Here is a 22,713-nt window from a genome sequence, read left to right on the forward strand (position 1 = left end):
CATTTTTCTACCTGAATATACCGTTGTAATTCGATTACTTAGATCGCGCCATTTTAAAATATATATATTCGGAGGAAATGCATGTTTACCTCCACTTATATATAAAAATATATATTGTAGCATTCTGTTAAACAGGTTGCGGAGGTAAAGTGCATCGCCTCTTAGTAGCAATAAAGTGATTGCTTTGCTACTGTTCAAAGGGTTCCATGAATTCAGATTTTTGCTGTCCTGCTGTTCATAAATCTTCAGAGCATTACCAGTAGGTGAAAAGCTCCATTACCTATCAAACCGTTGCTTCCCCAAACGTCTCCGACTGAGAACCGCAATAAAACATTGAAGAATTGATCGTGAAAATTTGCATGTCAGCTGCAGAAACAGTGCCCAGCCTCAAATGAAATATTTAATTACAGTCAACTGCTCAGGCCTATTCTGTATTTTGAATAAATCTTCTCTTGGCCAAGCCAATTAAGCACTAAAATTGAGGCTCTACAAATTGGTATTCATACTTATTCATGTGTTAGGTTCATAAAAATATTTGTACTGTAGGCATGTTCAACATCCCTTGCTGCCAATGTAGCTTGTTAGTGTGTACTTTGTTTACAGAGACTGGAAATGTGTAAAAGGCATCCATTTAAGAGTTTACAGGCCAAAATGTTTTTTTTTTGCAAACGAGTCTCACCAAAATTACGCAGTATTTGTAAAAAGAACATATTTTAATAGAACTCGTTCTTGAGAGATTAAGTTATAGAACACACTTTGACAAGGAAAAGCAACATCTATCACATTTATTGGATTACACGTTACATAAAACTATTAAACCACAACAGATAGCGCACGAAGTTGTTCTGTATTTTGAAGCAATGTTAGACATGATACAGTTTGTGTTGAATTTACAACCGTTTATTAATTATGTGTGACAATTAGGATGGGGGAGTAAAAGGCAATAATTGCATCGTAATCTAGAGAGAACAAAACATGATTGCAGATATTGCGGTATTAATTATAAATACGTAATTCTCGGGTTGATTTCAAGAAGCCTGTCTCTGAATCTATTGCTAACTAAAGACAGAAATATCTCGGCACCTGTTCCTGATGAAATTTACACCACGAACAGTTCAGTTGTCGATTTGGTTCAGTTCCTTTAATATTTAAAATGAACAGAGACATTTTTATCTAAAGATCTTGTAAACAGGCAGAATTAATCTGTTCTGAAAACCACTCGGGGCTGACGTGACAATCTTACTTAATTCTTCCGACGTGTGTATGATTGTGTCCAGATGCCACACGAATCCCAACAGTACTACTACCTGTTTTCATCAGTTTTTTTTTAAAGCTGAGAACTATCCGGTTTGACGAAACATGTACATTTGAGAACTGTCTGAGCTCCGCTGTTGTACACATACATGACTTGCCTTTACCCCGCGTCAAAACGGAACAATTAATATCGAATCACAATCGTTTTAAAAACCAGTTAATCAAAGCGTTATTCAACATCAAAAGTATGTTTGATATAGGGTAGGTCGCAATGTTTGCATTTTCACATGTATAAACAAAACATGATCTTACTTATGCTATCGTTCACCACTTCAGCTTAGCTTATTTGAAAACATCTAGACGCAGTGTATCAGTCTGATTGACTAACTGCACACGCGTACTAAATTAATAATTTAATTACACGCACAATTAAAGTGACAAATCTCTTTTCTGCAAATTTCTGCTTTTACGACTAATTAACTTGAACCATGCCCCATACCAAAAAAGTTAAATATGAAAACAGCGATCCTATAACAATGATGCGGGTTTATTTTAACAATCATTCATTATCCCCTCCATCAATAAACACACACCCCAATTTTACTTTTACATATGGCTCAACCTTGAAGATTTTTAAAAACATTGGTGAATATCAATCTGCAAATGAACTACAATTTTGGTGACTGGGCAAAACGGCCAAATAATTCTATATAAAGCGTTATTTTTCTGCTTGAAAGAGTCACACTTCCACTTCTCAGTATGCAATAACGACTATCAGAAACATTACAAAGTAATATAGCTTTCATCTTCAGCATAACCCTCCCCTCACCCGAAGTGACGACTTAATTTGTATAAATTCTGTTTTGCTGGAAATGGATTTTCACAAAATCTGGGGGTGGGGGGCTTTAGAGTTTAAACACACGTTTGCTTTAGAGTTTAAACACACATTTTCCATTCATTATAGACTGCATGCATTTTACGGTATATTTATATTTCAATAATTTTCATTATTTCAATTTTTATAATAGGCAAACACTTGTAATCACCTTGGGGGCCAGTGACTTTCTATTGCAGAAAAACAACTAAAAGCTCTTGTGCCGGCTGATTAACTTAAACCAAAAAACAATTGGTTGCAGAACAAAACACCATCCTTGGTCACATCACTGGAAAGAAATGCCGTCTGGAGTCGTATTAATTCAGACAGAAGGGAAGCGGATATTTAAAAATACAAATATGCTAAAATTTGGCTAATAAAGCAATCTTGGCTAATCCATAAGGAATTCCCGAAATAGATATTACACTGAAAATAATTTTAAAAATCTGAACAATCGCAAGCAATATGTGGGGTTTGCGATCACGTCTTACTTTCTCAAACATACAAAATATACTTTTACATTCTCAGGAAGTTCACAAGTATGGTAAATTTTCCGGTAACATTAAGCATGTAAATATAAACATTCCAAATATCACAAGGAACAGGCGAGATCGAAATTTTCGGAAGAAGTATAATAATGTTCACGACGAAAGTATAGCCTTACCATCTGGTATCTCTAATATCGCCATTCCACTGTGCGTCCATGACTATTTACATTAGAGTACATCTTTATTCGAAGATACCTTACATTTCTATAGCGGATGAGTGAAACGCAATAATGGTGATAAACCATCATCTTCATGAGACATTAGAAATACCGTCGTAAATTATAGGTAAATAATGTGCTGTGGAGACAATTTGAGAAATTAAAGAGTAAACTACGTTTCTGACATTACCAGTGCACATGTATTCCCTGGAAACAGGCATCTTTACATGAAGAATGGACGATCCAATAACCATGTATTTCGCTATGAGAATATTACATAGATACAAACTCTTCAAATAAGACATTCCGTGGCATCTTTAAAAGTTTAAACATTATTCCTTCATACATGAACAATGACAACTATTTGAAACATTTGAGGTGTACAAGACTACAATAATTCCTTCACGTGCTGTACAATTTTTAATAATTCTCGTTTTAATTGGTAATGCTGTGATCTGCAGACAAAATAGTTACAATTTTGATTAATGAAATGGCTAATAATTTGTTGGTTAATCTGTAGACACCAGCATGGGTGACGTTTTCAAAAAAATATTATTCCTATCGCGATCAATTCAACAAAGTATTTCAATGGCATAAAAGCAAAATGAACTCAATTCTTTATTTCAGCGCATACAGAAGTTCGACTTTCTCTTTGAAATAATTATCGAATTCAAACGTCAATAAGAAGTTTCTTTTTATATACCGGATTATCCCTATTGCCAGATAACTCAGATAACATCTTTTTCAAAGGTTTTGGAAGCTCCGTGAAACATTTCAGTTACCTTGACTAGATGCAGATTTGGGGTTAACAACGTTTAAGGCAGCATTAACTGTATTATTATGCTCAAATATATTTTAAAAAGGAGCAGTAATCTTTACATTTCAAGAACCATGCTAATAGATAAAAAGAATCCAATTCAAAGCGCGGGAAATTTCCAATATAGTGAAATTCGACCTGGTTTCAATGATCTTCGGCGTTGTTACCACCAGTGCGGCCTTGAAACCCTCTCCACAGAAAGCCCTAGTATTGCATTGGATGCATCAATCCGTTTCTCCCGTTTAACCTTGATCTTCCTGCGGCAACTTGGTTAGAATTTCTGCTCCTTCTGAGCTTATTACTACAGTGTGCTCAAACTGTGCTGACCTAAAAGATAACGTTTACGTAAATGCATAAATTATTTGGGAAATAATGCATCAAAGTATCTTTTAGAAGATGATTATTGGTAGCAAAAACTGGTGGTATAAAACATAACTCCTGAAATAGAATAAATTAAAGCATAATTATCTGCACCTCAGATTATCGGTAGATACAGCAGTCCACCCATCTTGTAGGATTCTAAATTCTGGAGATCCTTCCATTAAAATTGGCTCTGTAATTCAAATGATAAATACAAGTAGAGTTAGACATTGACCACAGGATGCTGAGCTCCTAATGCCACAAGTACTTCCCTTTCTTAACGTACACATAATTAAGCAGGGAAGTCAGAACTTTAAAGGATGAAACTACTGGTGAATTGGAAGAAGCTAAGACACCAAGAAATCCGGACTGGAAGGGATATGAAAATCAAATAGTTAGTCAAGTTAGTTACATGCAAAAGCATCTTTACTGAGAGCTGGATATGTGTGTGACATAATCCATCAATCTAAGTTCAAGGAACACAAATATTAGTGTTTTCAAGACATTACATGACTTTTTTCACCACCACTAAAAATCTAATTCAGATCCAGAATTAATTTTAGAACTTTGCACTAATGCTGCTGGAATACAAAGCAAAGCGACATAACCTTCTCAGCCACCATCCTGTCTCAATTGAAACTCATTTTAAGGCACATCAATCACATTACAACAGTTACTGGTGGTGCACTCGGTGTGATGGTTACACCTTAGCCAAACGAACTACATATATTTATCTGTAACTGAAAAGAGAGGAACTACAGATGCTGGAATCTAATATAAACACGAAAAAGCTGGAAATATTCAGCTGGTCAGGCAGCAGTTGTGATGAAAATTCACTGACCTGAAACACTATCTCTTATTCTCTAGCCACAGATACTGCCCAACTTTCTAATTACTTCCAGCACTTGCTTTTAAAGGATAATTGGATGGTTGGATAGGAAAGAAAAGCACTTGCAATGAAGAACAGAACGAGGCCATTCAGTCCTTTGAGCTTCACTGTCCTTCAATGAGACAATTTTGCACGTTGGCTTCTACCACTTGAAAAAATATTTTCCACTTTATTGTCTTATCAACTCCTTTAACTTAAACAGCTCAATTAGCACCCCTAACCTTTATCTCAAAGGGATTCAGTTCAATTAAAAAGTTCATTCTTCAGCATTTGTGTTTTGACAAAGAATGTTTATCACTTTGCTATTTGTTCATCACTATAATATTTCAATAAGTGGGCCTGAGAAACTGAACAAAACAAAATTAAACCACTTACTCTAGTCAATAGGACAGTATAACCAGAAACATTAACTCAACAGTATTCAATTCAACAAAATACATTGACAGGATAGTTAGAACAAAACCTAACTATCACACAAAATTTAGTATCAAAAACTATTTAGAAACATAGAAAACCTACCGCACAATACAAGCCTTTCAGCCCACGATGCTGTGCCAAACATGTACTTTAGAAAGCACCTAGGGTTACCCATAGCCCTCTATTTTTCTAAGCTTCATGTACCTATCCAGGAGTCTCTTAAAAGACCCTATCATATCCGCCTCCACCACTATTGCCAACAGCCCATTCCACGCACTCACCAGTCTCTGAGTAAAAAACTTATCCGACATCTCCTCTGTACCTACTTCCAAGCACAAATGGAAAATTTAATTCAATCTTTAATTAGAACTTAAGAAATAGTAGTAATCATTTGTCCCTTCACGTCTATTTTCTCATTCAGTAAGAGCAAGAATTATCCTTAACCTCAATGCCACTTCCCTGCACTAATCCCATATCCAATATTTTTTTTTAAATACCAAAGAAGAAAATCAACCTGCGTATTGAATCTAGTGACTGAACTGCTCTAATAATCTTGGGTTGAGAAATCCAAAGATTCACTACTTGCTGACTGAAAAACTTATTTTCAGCTCTGTCTTGAATGATGGACCCCTTATTTTCAGACTGTGATCCCTCATTGTAGACCAACCAGCCAGGACAAACATCAAATCAATGTGTAACCCATCAAAACCAGTAAGAATGTTCTATGTTTCAATGATATCGTTCTCAGTCTTCCATACTCTGAAGTATAAGCTCAGTCTATTTAGTCTTTCTTTATATTATAAATCCACCATCCCAGGAATCAAATTCATGAACCTTTGCTGCACTCCCTCTAACAAAATTATATCCTTCCTCAAGTAAGCAGACTTACAATATTCCAGATGCAGTCTCACTGGGGGCTTTCATAATTGGAGCAAGATGTCTCTAACCCTATACAATTCTTCTTGCAATAAAGGCCAACATATTATTTGCCTTCCTAATTGCTTGCTGTACCTGCATGTTAACTTTCAGTGATTTATGAACATGGACAACCTAATTCCTCTGAGCACCAAAACCTTTCAATGTCTCACATCTAAAATATACTCTGCCTTTTTTATTTTACCTACAAACTGGATGATGTCACATTTTTTGACATTATATTCCATCTGCCATGTCCTTGCCTATTCATTTTCTTGGCTATACCTCCAAAGCCTCTCTGCATCCTCCTCACTTTTCATCTTGATTTTGCTTTTGTAATATTAAGGCAGGGCAAGTTTATTTTATATAGAGCTTACTTACCATGTCAGTTATTTCATCTGAAAATTCATATTTTAAGTTTGGCTGTTCAATCAAATGACCTTTGGAAGTGTATTTTAAGCATTGAAAAGTCCATCAATTGTGATGACAATACTTACCAATAGTAAATGTCATTCCCTCTTCCATCAGCAGATCATTTGTATTTGCTATTATAATGACAGAAACAATTTTTGAGTTTCATTTGATTACCTAAGATAAATATCTAACAACCAGACATGGTACACAGTGATGACAGTTCTTACAGGTAGTTATCTAACAATTTATTTACATATACTTTGTAATTAATCAAAATGTTTAAGAAAATCTGAACAATTCAATTTGTCTTCAAATGTGCATAAGCCACAACATATTCTACTCAAAGCAGAAACACTTAGACCACAACAACAGAATGCAAACACTTATTTGTCTATGTCATGTAAAGCACAGATAAACTTCAATCTGGAATCGTTTCTCTTGGTTGTCTAAAGTACAGGACAAAGAGCACAGAGTACTATACTCATTATTACTACTTTCTTACCGCAGTTTCTGGAAAAAGAGGGCAAAACTGGATCAAAGGTAGGACATTCAAAAACAAACATGGAAAGCAGGCAAATGAGTGTGGAAGTCAGAGACAACAAAATTGAGCAAAAGGAAGCCAGAGGAAATTTAATTGTTTGTACTTTGATGCTAATGGTCTGGAAAATGAAGGTGAGGGCACAGAAGCAAATGTAGAATTATGGCATAATGAGGAGAAAAAGTGGTATCTTAATATTCCTGGTTACAAGGTTTTCATACAAGGTATAGGGAGGGACCAAGTCTGTGTGTTTGGGGGGGGGGGAGAAAGAGTTCCAGTAAGAGTTAAGGAAATAATTACAGCTGTAAGGAGAAATTACATTAGGCCATATAGTTTGAAATGAGGAAAATTACATTGCTAGGAGTGTATCAAAGAATTCGAGGGAAATATAGAGCAAATATGGAGGGAAATTTCTGAGAAATGCCAAAGTAACATAGTCAGAAACCTTAACCCTAATACAACTGGGTCATTAACCAAGTAAAGGGTATAAGAAAAGGAGAATACTTGCACAGTATTCGTGAGAAAATTTTAAGTAGTATATTACAATCTCAGAAAAAGAATAAATGACTGCCTTAGGGAATGAACCCAAGTGGAAAGGATAGTAGTGGGAGAACCTATTAGAGGTTGTGATCATACTTTAATTAAACCTAAAAAAGGACAAATGTAGATCAAGTCCTAGCAGATGAACCTGCTTATAACAGATAATCAGGCTCATCAGCCCAACTTCCATGTTGACCAAGTTGCCTGCTGAAGTTGATTCCCCAATTGCCTGTGTTTAGCCCACACCCCCACCCCAAAACCTTTCAAGGAGCTGTCCAAATGTCTTTTAAATGTTGTAACTGTACCTATCTCTACCACTTCCTCTGGCAGTTTGTCCCACATACCCACTATCCTCTGTCTGAAAAAGTTGTCCCTCAGGTCCCCTTTAAATGTTTTCCCTCTCACTTTCAGTCTATGCCCTTTATTTTTAGAATTCCCTAGCCTGTTAAAAGGACCTTATCTTTGCCCTTCAAGATTTTTTTGATTCTATAAGGTCACTTCTCAGCCTCCTATACTTAAGGTAGGTGGTATCCAATTAACTTATTTGAACTTTTGAGTCGGTACGGGTAGCACATTTACTGCAATCTACGTAGACTTTGGCATGGTTCACTACATGCTAAATTGCTTCTCCTTATAACTCAAGCCCTCCAGTCCAAGCAATATCCTTGTGAATTGTTTCAGTTTAGCTTATAGTTTCTGCATATGTTCCATAGCTAGGCATCCTGAACGTCTCACCAATATCTTGTGCAGTTGTAACATGATCTTACAATCTTCTTTGATTACAGGCATGGTGCCAGAAGAATGGAAGATTATTAACTTAGTTTGTTTAGAGAAAGGAGAAAGGAATAAATTAACTATAGATCAGGATTGGAGAGAGATTGGAAAGGCTGGGATTGGTTTCGCTGGAGTGAAGCAGACTGTGAGGTGACCTGATAACAGTATATAAAATTATGAAAGTCACAGGTTGGATAGATAAGCAGAATCTTTCTTCCATAACAGGGATAACTAAAATAAGAGCACATAGATTTAAGGTGAGAGGAAGGAGTTTTAAACGAAATCTAAGGGAGATTTAGATATAGGTAGATACAGGGAGTTGTAGATATCTTGAACTCACTGTCTGATGTGGTGAAATCAGATATCTTTATGAGGCATTTGAATACTTTTTAAAACATTTATTGAGTTACACCATGGAACAGGCCCTTCTGGCCCTTCGAGCCACGCCACGCAGCAACCCGATTTAACCACAGCCTAATCACGGGACAATTTACAATGACCAATTTACCGACCGACCAGTGTGTCCTTGAGCTGTGGGAAGAAACCAGAGCACCTGGAGGAAACCCATCCAGTCTTGGGGAGAATGTACAAACTCCTTATGGATGGCGACAGGAATTAAACCTATGCTGCTGATACTGTAAAGTGTTGTGCTAACCACTACCGTACGGTGCCCTAAAGAGGCAATGAAGGATGCAAGTGGATTAATGCAAACAGGCAAAAAGGTTGATATTGACAGGCAAAATGCCCATTTCTGTGCTCTATTGCTCTATGACTGATGTGGGTCGGCCTAATCTCAGTGGTGAGAAAATTACTGGAAAACATTCTCGGAGGCTGCATAAATCCGAATTTAGAGAAATACAAATAATCAAGCATAAGCCATACTGGTTTGTTAAGGTAGGTGGTATTCAATTAACTCATTTGAAAGTTTGAGTCGGTATGGGTAGCACATTTAATGTGATCTACATAGACTTTGGCATGGTTCACCACATGACCAGAAAAGTCAAAGCCCTTGTAGTTCAATACAAAGTGAGTAGTTGGATTAAAACTTGGCAGTAGGAGAAGGCAAAGTGGAATTGTCACTGGATTTCAGTGATCAAAGGACTGCAGACATTGGAGTTTCACAGGAGTCAGCATGGCGGCTCCTGTCCTTCGTGAGATATATTAGATTTAAATGCAGGGGCTATGATTAAGTTGTTTGCTGATAGTACTAAAATGAATAGTGGTATGAGGAAGAAGGTTCCAGGATGCTGGTGGATACCAGTGGACTGGAGTAAACATAAAAGTGGCAAATGGAATACAACCAAGATAATGCATTTAGAAAGGCCAACAAAACATGGAAATAGACATTAAATGAAGGGTAGTGTGCTAATAGAATCTTGGAGTAAATGTCTGCAGGTCCCTTAAGGTTGCACAAGAGGTGACTTAGCTGGAAAATATAGTGCTATCAGCTGAGTTGAAAAGCAGGAGACCATGCTAGAACAACATAAGAAAAAGACTGATTAGGCCAGTTAAATAGTGTACTGATTGGTCATCAGAAAACAGGAAAATAAAGAAAATGAGTTCCAAGGGCACTTCCAGGATTAGTGGCTCATGGATATGCAGAGTGACTGACTAGTCTGGGATTACTTTCTTTGGTACAGAGGACACTGACAAGAGATTTGATTGAAATATGAGAATCTACACAGCATGAACAGGTAAATCCTTTTCCATCAGTAAGGAGCTAGAATGATAACAATTTAAGAAAAGGTTAAAGGAATGCTATGGGAAAAGCTGTCACCCAAGGAGTAGTAGAGGTCTCGAATTCACTTTCCGCGGGGAGAAGAGAAGCAGACTCATTCATCATTTGAAACATACTGAAGAGCTCTAACAGGGCTACTGACCAAAAACTGGGAAACAGCTGCTTTTCTGAACAACATGGACATGATAGACCTTCTGTGATATAAATTTCTATGACTCAATAACATTCTTTAACACAGCGTGTAGTCATTGTCTGGAATGCATTGTGTCAAGGGATAGGTAAAAGGACATTCAATAGTAACTCATGAAAAGGAATTAGTGACATGTGAAATAGCTAGAGCATTGTGGAGAAAGAGCAAGGAAGTGGCAGTGACTGGATTGCTCTTTCAATGAGTCAACACAGGCATGACAGGCTGAATGGCCTCCACTTGAATTACTAAAGCATATAATTCTATACAAATCAAAGTTAGCCTCAATTCTGAATTTCTCTTCATTCAACATTCAACGTTGTGCATTCTAATTATTACCAGTTTATTGAATCTCAGCAAAGCCAAACCAACTAATATTCCTGGCATCAGTAAACAAGTATAGGCAAGAGTTAAATATTGTGCAAGATTGTTGATGGTTAAGCTAGTCTCAGCATTTTATAAAAGTTATGAAAATATTTATTCCAATCACTGATAAAAGAAGTTAGATGCAGAAGCATCCAGAGTGAATTTCTGATTTATACTGGATTGGATGATCTGATTTGGTTACATATGTATTTGCTGCAACTGAGATGCTCAGTAACCCTTAGCTAAGCAGGGATTTTTTGACCTATGTTCTGAGGAAAAATCTGCCAGGATTTCTACTGCTAGTAATTACTGAGTGATTCATAACAGTAATGATTCCATGCAGACTTTACTTGATGGCAAGATAGAGCTAAACTGTGACCCCTTCATTGTTCAACGGCCCTGCCGAAGTGAGAACCCACATGAATAACTGAGTAAGGTAATGGAGCATGCATGGAACTAGATCCCAGCAGTTAACAGCTTTAAGATTGGAGTGGGGAGAAAGGTAACAAAAAAATACAAAAAAAAATCAATGATGTTGAAAGCAAAGCCATCCAATGAATCAAGAGATTAGAAACTATTACAATGAGAAATCTCTAAATTCCTGTCACCACGTATGGATGCAAGGAACAGCCACATAAATCGGTGGTGGCGCATTTATCACATTTAAATTCCAGAGGCCACAACAGTCTGGTGTGATCTACTTCTGACAGTATATGTAGTTTTCTGAAACTTCTTACTGCAATAACTTATGATCCCTTGATTAAATTTGATATTGCATTTAACATCATTTTTTGTGTCATATTTCTTTCCTTCTCTTAATATGATGCAGTTATTTCCCATCAAGTCAAATTTGGGTAGCCATATGGAGGGAGACAAGTAAGCCGAAGAGAAAATCAATTTTATGTTTAAGGAACACAGATATACATGGCATCACATTTTTTACATAACTTGTCAAACCTTCAGTGGAGTCTAATATTATACTTGGAAAATAATCACATGTGAGGAACATCAATTACAGGTATTTCTTGTCTATATTAACAAACTGAATTTAGGAGCTCAATAATCTGGTCAACTTCAAGTAATATCAATGAAGGGGGAAAAAGTTAAAGCTGATCAGACATAAAGGAACCTTCAAAGTTAATTAGATAAATTATAGTTTTGCACAGACTATCAGCAAATCAAATGTAATACAGAGAAGTATATAGTGTTACACTGGAAGAAAATAATGACTAACATCTCATCTCCATAAATCAACCACAGCAGATTCAAGACAAAATGAATCTACAATTACGCAAACACGAGAAAATCTGCAGATGCTGGAAATCTACAATTAGGTGGATTTCACAATCAGTATGTCCAGTCATTCCACAGCAGTATTTAACACTGAAAACAGACTGGTGACCTACACTGGGAAATCAATAGAATATGAAATGGAGAATGTCACACTGAAAATCTAAAATCTTTGGTCAGAACATAACTCAATTACAATTTTGGTCATGGAGACACAAAGGAAGCATTGAAGTCTGGAAGTGGTGCGGAAAAGAGCCATGAGGTTGATCCCAGTGTCAGAAAATGAGTTATGAGTAAAGAAAGGAGAAATGCCTTGAAATGTGATAATTAAAAGAGAAACTTACTAATGTACATACTAGTAAATAGAACAGAAAGCTAATTATGGAACACTACTTTGTAAAACCGTGAAAAAGAGCTCAAATTGGTGAAACGTATATCTGAGACTAGTGGAAAATCTGCCCATGAAGATCAAAGAAAACACACAGAAGAATTATGACAAAAACTCTAGAATCTAAGTAAAAATTAGGGGACTAACACTTTTATTAAAATGGAGAACCTAAGATGGACTGTGTACCTACCTTTTGAGATTTAACAGTGTGTACCAAAATAGAGACCTCAGTTATTGTATAAAATATTGCACAAAAACACGCAAGTCTGGAAATTACTGTATATAATTACTCTCGAAACACTTAACAAATACATTATACCATAGTTAACAAAATATGTATTCACAGTCAGACACTGATCAGGACAACATGATATATGAGTGCCAATTTGCAATTTAGTAGTTTTATATTACAAAATTGGCACCAGTGCAAATTTGGCACTTCATGTAATAAAATCAACATAAACATTTTCAAATAAGACATTACACCATTGACTTCTACACCAATCAGAAAATATAAACATCTGATCTGTTTGCATGTCCAAGTTCTTTAAATCAGTTGAAATTATTTCAACAATTTGAGGTAACAAAACAGGAAATAATTCTCCAAGTTTTGTCCACCGAATCTGTAAAATTGTCTGATTAAAACTGTCTGATTCATTGCTGATTAAAAAAAAACAGTTGAGATTTTAGCAAATGATGCAGTTTATGCCAAAGAAGCTACACTGAAATTATAACTGGCCTTACCGAGAATGAATCTATACTACTGTTCAACCTAGTTGGTCCATAGATCATAAGAGTAAGTACTTGATCTAACCATGCACAATTGTAAAAATAGTTGCCATTTTGAATCTTCACCATTTAAAGAGTAAGAGAACTGTAAAAGTTCAAAAAGTCTCAGGGGAACATAGAAATCAAATTGAACAAGATTCCACCGTGGTCCACAAATGTAAAGGACATTTATGTTTCAGAGGGTTACAGAAGAAGAATAAAATTTAGACAAATGAATACTAGTGGTTTGCTGATCAGGAAAACAGGAGATGAATTATTACAGTAAAATGGATAAAAGGCATTTAGACTAGAAGATTACAGTAACATTTGCAACAGACTAAATAAGATTCTGCTCAAAATATAACCAGGCAACTATATAACCTCTGGATTAATTATTATAACAATTAAAATGCATATTGCTGACGGTAAAAATTCTAATTCACATTACTGAGTCATACAGTAAACATGAAACACACAACTTCATTCTATTTAGTTAAAAGGAAGCAAAAACAGAGAATTCGGAAGGAAAAACATTATACTTAAATTCCAAAATCCAAAAAATTATGAAATCCAAAAATCTTTTTGAGCGTTGACATGATGCCACACATGGAAAATCCCACAAGGCGCTGGGCCGATTCCCAAGTGACGCACAGGTCTCTGCCCACACAGACAGTTCTGAGAAGTGACCTCACAGAAGTTAATGAAAAATGTAAAAACACTGTATAAGGCAAAAAATTAAGATCTTGAGCATGTATTGAAAGAGTGGATTCATCAGAGTGAACATATGCCCCTCAATGGTATGCTGATTGTAAAACAAGCAAAGATCTATCATAACAAACTGAAAATTGAAGGTAATTGTGAATATTCAAAAGGCTGGTTGCAGAAATTTAAGAAAAGACAAGGCATTACATTTTAAAACATGTGTGGTGATAAGCATCTGCTGATCATGAAGTAGCAGTGAAATTCGATAAGAGTTTGCCAAGATTGTCACTGATGAAAATCTAACATGCTGAATGTGTCAGTACATATGTGTAATGAATAATTGTAAGACATAGACTGCTTATCAGTAGCATATAAATTCAGAGTTGGGAGAGATGACGTTGCCAAACAGCCACTGACTGTCCACCTGGGTGGCCAAGATAGTGATAGCTTACCTTTCTGATGGTTCAATGTATACATTATTTCATGCACAAAATTATTAAAAATATTATATAAAACAACCTTCAGGGTATTTGTATAAGCTATATATGTAATGCAAATAGTTTCATGTTTAGATTTGGATCACATCCCTAAAGTATTTCAGTATATATATGCAAATATTCCAACATCTGAAAAAAAAATCTGAAATGCAAAATACTTCCGGCCCCAAGCATTTCGATAAGGGGTGCTCAACCTGTATTATATTTTGGATCCAGTCTTAAAAACTGTTCAGCACTTCTCCTCATTTATGAAATGAAAATATCTATAACAGTATTGAAAGTCTTAAAACAAAAAATGGATGGGTTTACTTAATTACTGTAGGTGTTCTACTTTTCTACATTTATTCACTGCAATGTAAGGTACAAGAGAACACAATCACAAATCTTGAGGCACATATTTAATATAGCTTCAGAGCAAAATAATGATAAGTTTGAATAAAATGCCATGTGGCAACAGAAGCATTTGTAAAGATTTGGGGCTAGGAGAGGGTCCATTTTTTTCAAAAAAAGAAATTTATCTTCTACAGCATAACCTTGAAACTGTGAAAACTACACAATTGTACAACAAAAAATTCATCCCTACTTTCAGTGCATGGATGCACAGTTTTTCCTTAGTAACACCTTCAAGCATGAATTACTGCTATCTGCTTGCTGTGGTTATAAGCATATTGTAATATGTATCAGAAGATACATACTATAATGTGCAAAATTATTCACCACCAATCATGGAAACAACATACAGTAAAGATTTGGATATACATGTAACCTTGGGGGCAGGACTTGTATTTAAAGGATAACTTGCCAGGAAAACATCTTTGAACATTCTACGCTGAAAGGTTCTGCAAGTGGCAAGCGTCTAATCTGCCCACTAGGTGCCAAGAGGGTGTATTGCCTTCTTCTGATAAATATAAAATCTGAGCCAAACAAGGAGGACTTACTTGATTTTCTCATAGAATTTTCCATTGAGAAAAATGAATTACAGAATGACAATCATGAAAGACAAACCTTTAAAGCAGGCAACCTGCTTTCCTAGTGATTTTATAACATGAAAAATGTAAAACTTAATTATCATATTATCAATCATCTTAATAGTTACTAATCCCCAAAACATTAGTTCTTGTCTCATATTTCTTTGCAGTGTAATTGGCAATTGTCTCTGTTGTCTACACCTGTTTGGAATCACCTCATAAATCTCTCCACCTCTCCTTATTTAGAACGTAGATCTTTGATTAAACATTAGCCCTCTTTGTCCTGGATGTCATCTTCTTACAAGGAACCATTTAAATTTTGCTTGAGAATAGCTTCCTTGAGTATTTAAGAAGATTTCATCATGTTAAAGATACCAAATAAATGTAAATTGTTGTTTTAAATAAGCTTATTTAATCTTCTAGTACTTCCAACAGATTTCCACTACAAGAACACAATAGTAACCTTAACTCTGCACCCCTCCCTGTCTCTCACCCTACCATTTCAGTTTGACAAACATGCTAGTTTTACTCCTGAGATTAAGATTCATGATTTGAGCTTTGATATACTGTCTTTACAAATGTCTGAGAGTTCAGCACTCTAGAATGCTACTCTTTTGTCCTTCAGCAATACTTGCAATAGCAGTCAAAATGTTTTTCTTTGATCCTCTTCTTTGTCCGTACACACACTGTAGGAAGCTTAGTGCCCTTTCATGCTGTTATTTCACCCTGGTTGGTGCCTGCATGTGTGTTAAGTTTGCCAAACATGAAAACCTACCCTCAAAAGAATGTGCGCTGGAAATTTGAAATGCAAATTTACAGAAAATAAGTGATGAGAGAAAAAGGAGGGAAATGATTTTAAAAGGAAAAGAACATAAAAGGAGAAAGAAGAATAAACACACAAGAAGATATACACAACTACAGACATGGATGATGTATACAGAATGTGACAAATATAGATCAGAGACATACATAAAGATTGACAGATATCCAGAAAGAAATAAGCAGGAAGTTCAAAGCCCAGAGAAGTGACCCAAAATTATCTTGGCAGTGGCTGTAAACATCAGAGGCAAACACAGTTGCAAGCATAAAGGCTTAGAGAGTGAAAATATAATACAGAAGAAAAAGATAAAAACAATACAGTTTTATATTTTCAATTTCCAAGATAAAGTTATTGCTGGTAAGAAATTTTATTGTTCAAGTTCAATTGCCTTTGAGAAAGTGAGGGTGAACTATCACTTTCAAACATCGCAGTCCTCTTGAAGAAGATACTGCTGGGACGGGAGTTCCAGGTAATATATTTCCAGGACAGGATGGTGTGTGCTATGGAAGGGACCATGAACCTAAGTTCTTGTTATTCCTGGTAGCAGAGGTCACGGATTTGGAGGTTGCTGTTGGAACTGCCAAAATGAGTAAGTGCAGTGGATGGGACAAAATGCGGCCACTGTGTGTTGGTAGTGGATGGAACTATTGAATGCTTAGATGTGAAACTTGTTAAAGGTGGTGTTAAGTTTCTTGCACATTTTTGGAGCTTCACTCATCCAGACAAGTGGTCAGTATTGTAGCACACTCCCAACTTGCACTGGATGGAAGGTGTAAAGGTTTTGGGGTTATCAGAAAGTGAGCCACAGTAGAAAAGCCAATCTCTCACTTGCCCTTGTAGCCAAACATTTTATGAGGCTGGTCCAGTTCAGGTTCTAGTCAATGGTGATATTCCACAATACTGACAATGGATATTTGGTGATGGCAAAGTCATTAAATTGAAGCAAGCCTATCTTGTTGAGATGATCACTTCCTAGTACATCTGCAGCATTAATTTTGCTTGCCACTTTTCAGCACCAGTCTGAATGTTGTCTGAATTTTCCTTTCTGCAGGTGTGTGTGCTTCATTTGCCGAGATGCAATTGAAATTGAATATTATTGCAATCATTAGCAAATATCCTTATTTTAAACACAAGTGATTCCACAGGTGCTGGAAATCCAGAGCAACACTTAAAAAATGCTGGAGAAACTCAGCAGGCCAGGTACCATCCATGAAAATGAATATACAGTTGACATTTTGGGCCAAGAGCTTTCATCAGTCCTGATGAAGGGTCTCAGCCCTAAACATCAACTGTTTATTCACACCATAGATAGAACTTGACCTGCTGAGTACCTCCAGCATTTTATGAATATCCCTATTTCTCACCTTAACGTGAAGATAATCCCTTGAAGAAATAGCTGAAAATGGTTTACAAAGCACAACACCCTGAGGAAGTGTGGTACAGATCTCCTGACAGAGATGTAATGTGAAGATTTTTACTTCTCATGCATGTGAAGGATTTAAGAAATAAATTCGATTCAATTCAACATGGAATGATTAATAACCAGAGCCACCTATCTTATTGTGTGCTACCGTATGTCTTCATCTGTGGAAATCTTTCCTCCTTGATGCTCGCTGAATTTAATTTTACCACTACTCAAATGCTACACTCAATCAAAAGCTGCCTTAATGTCAAATGCAGTCACTCGCATCTCAACTTTAGATGTCAGCTCTTTGCTGCACGTTTTTCCAAGGCTACGATGAGGCCTGAAGCAATCCTGCAGAATCTGAACTGGGTATTGGTAAGCAGATTATTGGTGAGCGAGCAAGTGATACGTTATAGTAATATCTCTTCCATTGCTTAGCTTATTATTGAGAGTTGACTGATTCTATAGAAATTAACAAAACTGCGCTTATCCCACATTTTGTAAACAGGCCGTAACAGGACAATTTTCCATATTGTTGAATAGATGACAGTGTTTTAATTATCCAGGAACAGCTTGCCTACAAGCCCAACTAGTTCTAGAGTGCATATCATCAGTACTATAGCTGGGATGTCCAAAGCCTTGTCCAGGGCTCACAGCCAGTTCTTAGTATCACAGGAGTGAGTTGCTTGGCTGAAGAATAGTTGAAGAAGGAAACATATGCTTCATCCAGTTACCACTGCAGACCAAATGGATGGTTAAAATATGTTCAGTTTTATCATTAGCACTTACAGTATCGTACAAAAGTCATAGGCAGATGTAAAAAATTCTGTAAAGTGAAGATGCTTTCAAAATAATGAAATGAGAGGTTTCTAAATATCAAAAACATTACAAGAAAGAGCAGTAAACAGTAAAAAAATAAATAAATTCAGTATTTGGCTTTACCACCCTTTGCCTTTAAAATTGCATCAATTCTCTTAGGTACACTGTCGTGCAGTTCTAAAAGAAAATCAGCTAGTAAGTTATTCCAAGCATTTTAGAGAAGGTGCCACAGTTCTTTTGCAGACTTTGGCTGTCTTGCTTGCTTCTGTCTCTCCCAGACAGCCTTGATGACGTTGAGGTCAGGATTCTGTGGAGGCCACACCATCTGAAACCATAAAAATTCTAGGGCACCTAAGTCTTTTGCATTGTACAGTACATGCTAGGTTCCATCATTGTTGAGGATGGAGATGTTCATGGATAGAGCCTTATCGTCCGTAATTGGTTATTGCCATTCACAACTACTGTAGATGCAACAGAACTACATAGCTTTGATCTATTCCGTTGGGCATGTTATTGCTTAGCTCTGTTTATTGCATGTTGATTTTTAAATTGAGCATGCATTTAGGCCTGTGTTGCAGCTGCACCATGTCTAGGTATGGTTGATACTGCTCCTAGCATGCCCGTCTGCACACCTCAAAACACCAAGGCTTATCTTAGAGTGTCGGAACTGCCAACCGTTATTTTGCAGATTTTGCTGGCAATTAATAATAAAGAGAAACATTTTGGTTAAAGAACTTTTACAAGTAGTTAAGTAAATGTTATTGAATTTGAGCAAACAAAGCGAAAAACTTACCATGATGCCAAATTTCAGGATGTCCATGAAAATATGAGCCTATCCCATGGCCAATGAAATACGGACAAACTTGCAACCCACTGGAATGCGCTATCTCGCTATAAATACAACAAAAGAAAGAAATCAAATTTTATAGATTAGCATAGAAATCTGGAAGACAATACAACAGCTTTTGTGAATTATTTTTTTCAGGTTCTCTCTCCTTGCTGCATTTTAAGGAAAAATAACATCAATCTCTATCAGTACCACTTTTATTTGATTTGTTCTTCATTCTGGTAGGGGAAGGGCATCAAATAATTCCAATTTCATCTTGCTGAATGCCTACAAGCAGCTGGTCTACTTATTTTCTGAGAAATCCAGGAGCATCATTATTGACAAAAGTAGGTCAACCTGCATGCTAACTGATGATGTTCTAGTTTATAACAATGATTAATAGTTGAATATCTGAGATACATAAAGGAGCATTTATTAATACCTCTCTCATGGAAAATAATTGATGGAAATTATCAGCCTGTCATGTCATTCTACTTAGTTCATGAATGTACTGCCTTGGGATTTACAAGAACAAGTTGGTGTTCAACATTCTGAGTGGAAATACAGTATGAAGCCGATTTCTGGATTGCAATGAACTTTTAAAAATCTGTATTGTAGAGTTTCAACACCATTCATGACCCTTAAATAAAAAAGCAGTCCATGTTTGCATGCAACAAATTTCAGTAACTGATAACTGGCAAGAAGCATTTATACTGGACATTGGATCTCCCATTAGGCAATGAGACAAGCGCAGGTGAGAGAAGTGTACGAAGGGGAACACTTTGGATCTAGTGATCTTAATTCCATTAGTTTTGAGATAATTACGGAGAAGGATACGACTTGTACTCAGTTTCAAGATTCTAAATTGAAGAAAAGGCAGTTTTGATGCTATCAGAGAAGATCTGGCAGGTGTGGCAGCAAAAGTGGGAAGCCTTAAAAAGTGAAATATTGAGAGAACAGAGTTTGTGTGTTCCTCTTCGAATGAAAGGCAAATCTAATAGGTTTAAGGAATCTTGGATTTTTAAAGAAGGAAGTGCATAAAGGTATTGGCAGCAAAGAACAAGTGGCACACTTGAGGAGTATAAGAGATGCAAGAGAACACTCATGAAGAGAAGGGAAATCAGGAGGGCTAAAAGAAGGTGTATGGTTGCTCTGGCAGATAAGGTGAAGGAGAATCCCGAGGGTTTCTATAGATACTTTAACAGCAAAAGGGTGGCAAAGAAGAAAATTAAAGATCACTGTGGTTATGTATGCACGGAGGCATAAGAGATCAGAGAGATCTTACTCGGGAGATGGACAGTCTATAGAACTGAGGCAAAACAGTAGTGTATGCAGGTTACAGAAGAGAAGATGCCCAGGGCTTGACAAGGTGTCCCTTGGCCTTCTGGGAGGCTAATGCAGAAATTCCAGGGTCCCTGGCAGAGATATTTTAAATGTCCATAACCACAGCTGAGGAGCCAGGTGACTGGAGGACAGGTAATGTTGTTCCTTTGTTCAAGAAAGGCTTTAAGAATAAGCCAGGAACCTATAGGCCGGTGAGCCTGACGTCAGTAGTGGGTAAATTATTGGAAGATATTCTAAGGGACAGAATATACAAGTGTTTGGATAGACATGGCCTCACCAGGGATAGCGGACAGAGCTTTGTTCATGGTAGGTCGTGTCTAACAAATCTTATTTGAGTTTTTTGAAGAGGTTATCAGAAAGGCAGTGGATGCTATCCACATGAACCTTAACAGGGCTTTTGATAAAATCCTATATGGGAGGCTGTTCCAGAAGGTTCAGCCACTTGGCATTCAGGGTGAAGTAGTCAACTGGATTCAACATTGGCTTACTGGGAGAAGCCAATGAGCAGCAGTAGATTGCTGCCTCTCTGACTACTGATGTGCCGCGGGGATCGGTGCTAGGTCTGTTGTTGTTTGTCACCTATATTAATGATCTGGATGATAATGTAGTAAACTGGATCTGCAAATTTGAAGATGACACCGAGATTAGGGGCATAGTAGACAAAGAGTCAGGCTATTAAAATTTGCAGTGGGATCTGGACCAGTTCCAAAAATGGGTTGCAACATATCAGATGAAATTTAATGCAGATAATTGTAAGGTGTTGCACTTCAAGAGGACCAATCAGGACAGGACTTACACAGTGAATGGTACAGTACTGAGGAGTGTGGTAGAACAAAGGGAACTGGGAATACAGATCCATAATTCCTTGACAGTGATGTCATAGGTCGATAGGGTCATAAAAAGAGCTTTTGGTACATCAGTCTTCACAGTACTGAGGACAGAAGCTGGGATGTTATGTTGAAATTGTATAAGATATTGGTGAGGCCTAATTTAGAGTACTGTGTGCAGTTCTGTTCACCTACCTACATGAAAAATATCGGTAAGATTGAAAGAGTTCAGAGAAAATTTACGAGAATGTTTCCAGGACTTAAAAATGTGAGTTATATGGAAAGGTTGAATAGGTTAGATCTTTATTCCCTGGAGCACAGGAGAATGAAGGGAGATTTGATAGAGGTATATAAAATTATAGATAGAGTAAATGCAAGCAGGCTTTTTCCACTGAGGTTGGGTGAGGCTAGAACTAGATTCGATAAGAGTGAAAGGTGAAATATTTTATGGGAACCTAAGAGGGAGCTTCTTCTCTCAGAGGGTGGTGTAAGGGTGAAACAAGCTGCCAGTGGAAGTGGTGGACATGGGTTCAATTGGTACATTTAAGAGAAGCTTGGATAGCTACATGGATAGGATGCGTATGGAGGATCATAGTCCAGGTGCGGGTTGAAAGAACTGGACAGAATAACAGTTTGGCAAGAAATAGGTGAGCTGAAAGGCTTGATTCTCTGCTGCTGTACTCTATGGTTCTATATCCCTCTGACTTGGAAGCGATGGAGGAGATCAAACATAGAAACATAGAAAACATAGAAAACCTATAGCACAATACAGGCCCTTCAGCCCATAAAGCTGCGTCGAACATGTCCTTACCTTAGAAATTACCTAGAGTTACCCATAGCCCTCTATTTTTCTAAGCTCCATGTACCTATCCAGGAGTCTCTTAAAAGACCCTATCGTATTTGCCTTCACCACCGTCGCTGGCAACTTATTCCACGCACTCACCACTCTCTGCGTAAAAAACTTGCATGCACCTCTAAAACTGTGCCCTCTCATGCTAGCCATTTCAGCCCTGGGAAAAAGCCTCTTGACTATCAATGCCTCTCATCATCTTGTACACCTCTATCAGGTCACCTCTCATCCTCTGTCGCTCCAAGGAGAAAAGGCCGAGTTCACTCAACCTATTCTCATAAGACATGCTCCCCAATCCAGGCAACATCCTTGTAAGTCTCCTCTGCACCCTTTCTATGGTTTCCACATCCTTCCTGTAGTGAGGCGACCAGAACTGAGCACAGTACTCCAAGTGAGGTCTGACCAGGGTCCTAGATAGCT

General features: G+C 37.0%; 1 protein-coding gene across 4 annotated transcripts in view; it reads right to left on the reverse strand.

Moving 5' to 3' along the window:
- Positions 1–770: 770 nt before the first annotated feature.
- Positions 771–22,713, reverse strand: part of metap1d (methionyl aminopeptidase type 1D (mitochondrial)) — a 136,597-nt gene continuing 114,654 nt past the window's right edge. For all 4 annotated transcript variants that reach the window (XM_072261875.1, XM_072261878.1, XM_072261877.1 and 1 more), the window contains 4 exons: positions 19,240–19,337; positions 6,730–6,777; positions 4,126–4,204; positions 771–3,978 (listed from right to left, as the gene is read on the reverse strand). In XM_072261875.1, the coding sequence (XP_072117976.1) occupies positions 3,894–3,978; positions 4,126–4,204; positions 6,730–6,777; positions 19,240–19,337 (310 nt within the window). In that variant the 3' untranslated portion in view covers positions 771–3,893. The remainder of the gene's footprint in view (positions 3,979–4,125; positions 4,205–6,729; positions 6,778–19,239; positions 19,338–22,713) is intronic.

Source organism: Mobula birostris, chromosome 6 (genome assembly GCF_030028105.1).
Source record: "Mobula birostris isolate sMobBir1 chromosome 6, sMobBir1.hap1, whole genome shotgun sequence".
Classification (NCBI taxonomy): domain Eukaryota; kingdom Metazoa; phylum Chordata; class Chondrichthyes; order Myliobatiformes; family Myliobatidae; genus Mobula; species Mobula birostris.